The sequence below is a fragment of the Plasmodium cynomolgi genome (assembly GCF_000321355.1).
Source record: "Plasmodium cynomolgi strain B DNA, scaffold: 0279, whole genome shotgun sequence".
In the NCBI taxonomy this organism is placed as follows: Eukaryota; Apicomplexa; class Aconoidasida; order Haemosporida; family Plasmodiidae; genus Plasmodium; species Plasmodium cynomolgi.
Window position 1 is genome coordinate 1 of NW_004192823.1, and position 2,718 is coordinate 2,718.

The 2,718-nt window shown below is 31.9% G+C and overlaps 1 protein-coding gene across 1 annotated transcript; it reads left to right on the forward strand.

The window, feature by feature from the left end:
- Positions 1 to 1,763: 1,763 nt before the first annotated feature.
- PCYB_003370 (hypothetical protein) lies at positions 1,764 to 2,689 on the forward strand (the record flags this gene model as incomplete). The annotated part of the gene is made up of 2 exons (XM_004227758.1): positions 1,764 to 2,060; positions 2,194 to 2,689. Coding segments are annotated over 2 exons (793 nt in total), but the record flags the coding sequence as incomplete, so codon positions are not given.
- Positions 2,690 to 2,718: the final 29 nt, after the last annotated feature.

Genomic DNA, 2,718 nt, shown 5'->3' on the forward strand with positions numbered 1-2,718 from the left:
ATCATTTTAATAGAATATGTTCTATATATGCTAAAACTTACTTTTATCATATATAAATTATTTTGAATGGATTCTTAATAGAATATGCGAATCATTATAATTTTATTTTGATAATATAAATATTCATAAATATATAATTTATATATCTTTGAAGTCACACAAGTATGAATTTTATATTTATTAGGTAAATATCACAACAGTAAAATGTTTCTGTTCTTCTTTTTTTGTAAATTTTTTTCATAAATATTTTTCCATGAAACGCTTTTTAACAAAGGTTATATTTATTCTTTTTATTCGCTCGAGATGTTTTTCTTTTTGGAATTATGTACGAAAAATATGTTATGATGAAATCCACTTTTTCGTTAAAAGAGTACAAAATAATTCGCAAAATATTCACACGTGAGGTTCAAACTATCTATTCTTTGTTGCAATATATGTAAATAAAAATATTTTTTCATCTCCATATAAAACGGGGATGCAATGTACTTTACACTTAAAGATGTTTATTAGGACAAGCATTATATGTCGTTAGAGGTCTATGTACCGAGGGTGTGTAAATGTCATAATGACATAAAAAGTGCATACTACTGTATATAATGGTTTAACATAAAAAAAACATTGAACCTAAGCCCTTGAACCCCTAAAACCTCAACGCTAACCCCCCCAAAATTGGCTTATTTTATTTTTTTTAATTTTTTTTTATTTTATTTTTGCTTTTATTTTTTTTTTCTAATGTAGGAAAAAATAGCGGACGGAAAAAAAAGTTGCAGGACCTCTTTGAATAAACATAATTGCAGATAGAAAAATATATATACATATTATAAGCATTATGTTGATTATACGAGAGATCAATTTGTGCATAAGAATAACTAATTGTTGTCTCCCTATTGCAGATTTTTCCCTCAAGGATAAAAAAAGAAGTCACCTGTTCGATTGGCGTTAAACGAGCTTCTGCCCATTATTTTATACATACATATATACATGTGTACATACATATATAAATATATAAATGAATATGTGTATATATATGTCTGTGGAGTATGGAAAGCAGTTGCGCGCGAACTGTTGTTTCTTCAGTGAATCACACATCTAGCAGTAGAAAAAATGGAAATCAGAAGTACTTTTCGAATCCCCTAGGAGGGGTAGGAGTAAGGTCTAGTAGAAAATCCTCAGGAAATTTCACATTACTGAAACCCATGCATATATTGCTTATAGCTATATTATCCTTTTTGTTACAAGTAAGAATTAAACGTTAGAGGAGACATCGTTTTATCCTGTTTCAATTATTCTTTCATTTTGTTCTACTATTTCATTTTCTATGTGCATCGTCCAATATTGTACCATATTCTTTTTCATGTATGTAAATATATCCTATTACTTACGTATGTAAACGCCATCGTCCTCCCCCTCCACACAAATATAGAGTAATGCGGAGCCACCTAGAGAGTCACCTCCACCATCCTCCCCTCTACAACTGGCGATACCAATTATTAGTGTAAAGGATACGGATACTGGTGAGCATCCAGAGAAAAGGTATAAAGGTAATGAAGACCATAACCAACTGCAGAAACCTGAACATGTGAAACTTCATAAAGTTTCAAAGGATGATTATATAAGGGGGGAGGTGAATAATATGAAGAAGAGCCTAGGATGTAGTAAGAAGAAGAAAAAAAGGGAATGGGTGAAAAAGAGGAAAGGAAATTAGAGAAAAAGTTAAGGGAATAGTGTTGAAGAAATTTACAGAGATATTAGAAGACAGAGAAATGGAAGAATCGGATTTGAAGGAAATAAATGATAAGATGAGGGCCGAGTTGAACTTTCCAACACCACCACCCAAACCAGGGAAAGATGCAGCATCATTTTCGAGAACTTCTTCAATTGAAGGATCAGAATCTGCACAAACCACCCCCTCATCAGCTAGATCTCAACCTATAGGTACTGAACTATTTCCCGCTTATGAATATGGATCAGAACAAGGAAAAGATGATGAAAACATAAAAGTCAAGTTAAAGGAATTAATAAGTAAATGGACAGAGGCAATGAATAGATCGGGAAATTTAGTAAGTAGTGTTTTTACGTTAAAAAGGGCAGATGACTGTGAAAAGTATATGAGGATGTATATATTAAAAGAAAAATGAATGGGAATTGTGCGGAAGAATACATGTCCAATTATATTTTCTTTTTTATTAATAGAAACAAATTTGGGACAGTATGGAGATTACATTTGAAGAATTTGTGAAACACATGAAGGAAGAGAATGAGGAATTAAGTGCGATATGTACGGGAACAAAAACAAAGGATGGAGGAGTAAGAGAAGAATATGGAGCTATGTGCAAATTCTTAGTACAGAATATACATAAGAAAGAAAGTAAGAACAAGAGTGAACAAGTGGAAAGGGAGAATGACAGAAAGCTAGGATCACATATACAGTGTATCATGTTGAATGTGTCCGTGCGGAAAATATTCTGTGAACGATGTGGGGCGAGGAAAGTTGTTGAGTACGTCTTTAAAAAAATTAATAATGTGGCAAGAGAAGTATATGGGGAAGAGGAATATAATGAATGCACTATGGAAAATTGGAAAAATATTGAAATAAAATGGAAGGAAATGGAGAAGGAAATAACTAGTTGGTTAGAGAAGAATCAGGATATTCTGAAAAAAGTGAATGGTATAAAGCCGAATGTAGGACGTAAACCAAAGAACAAAGAGGATATTTTG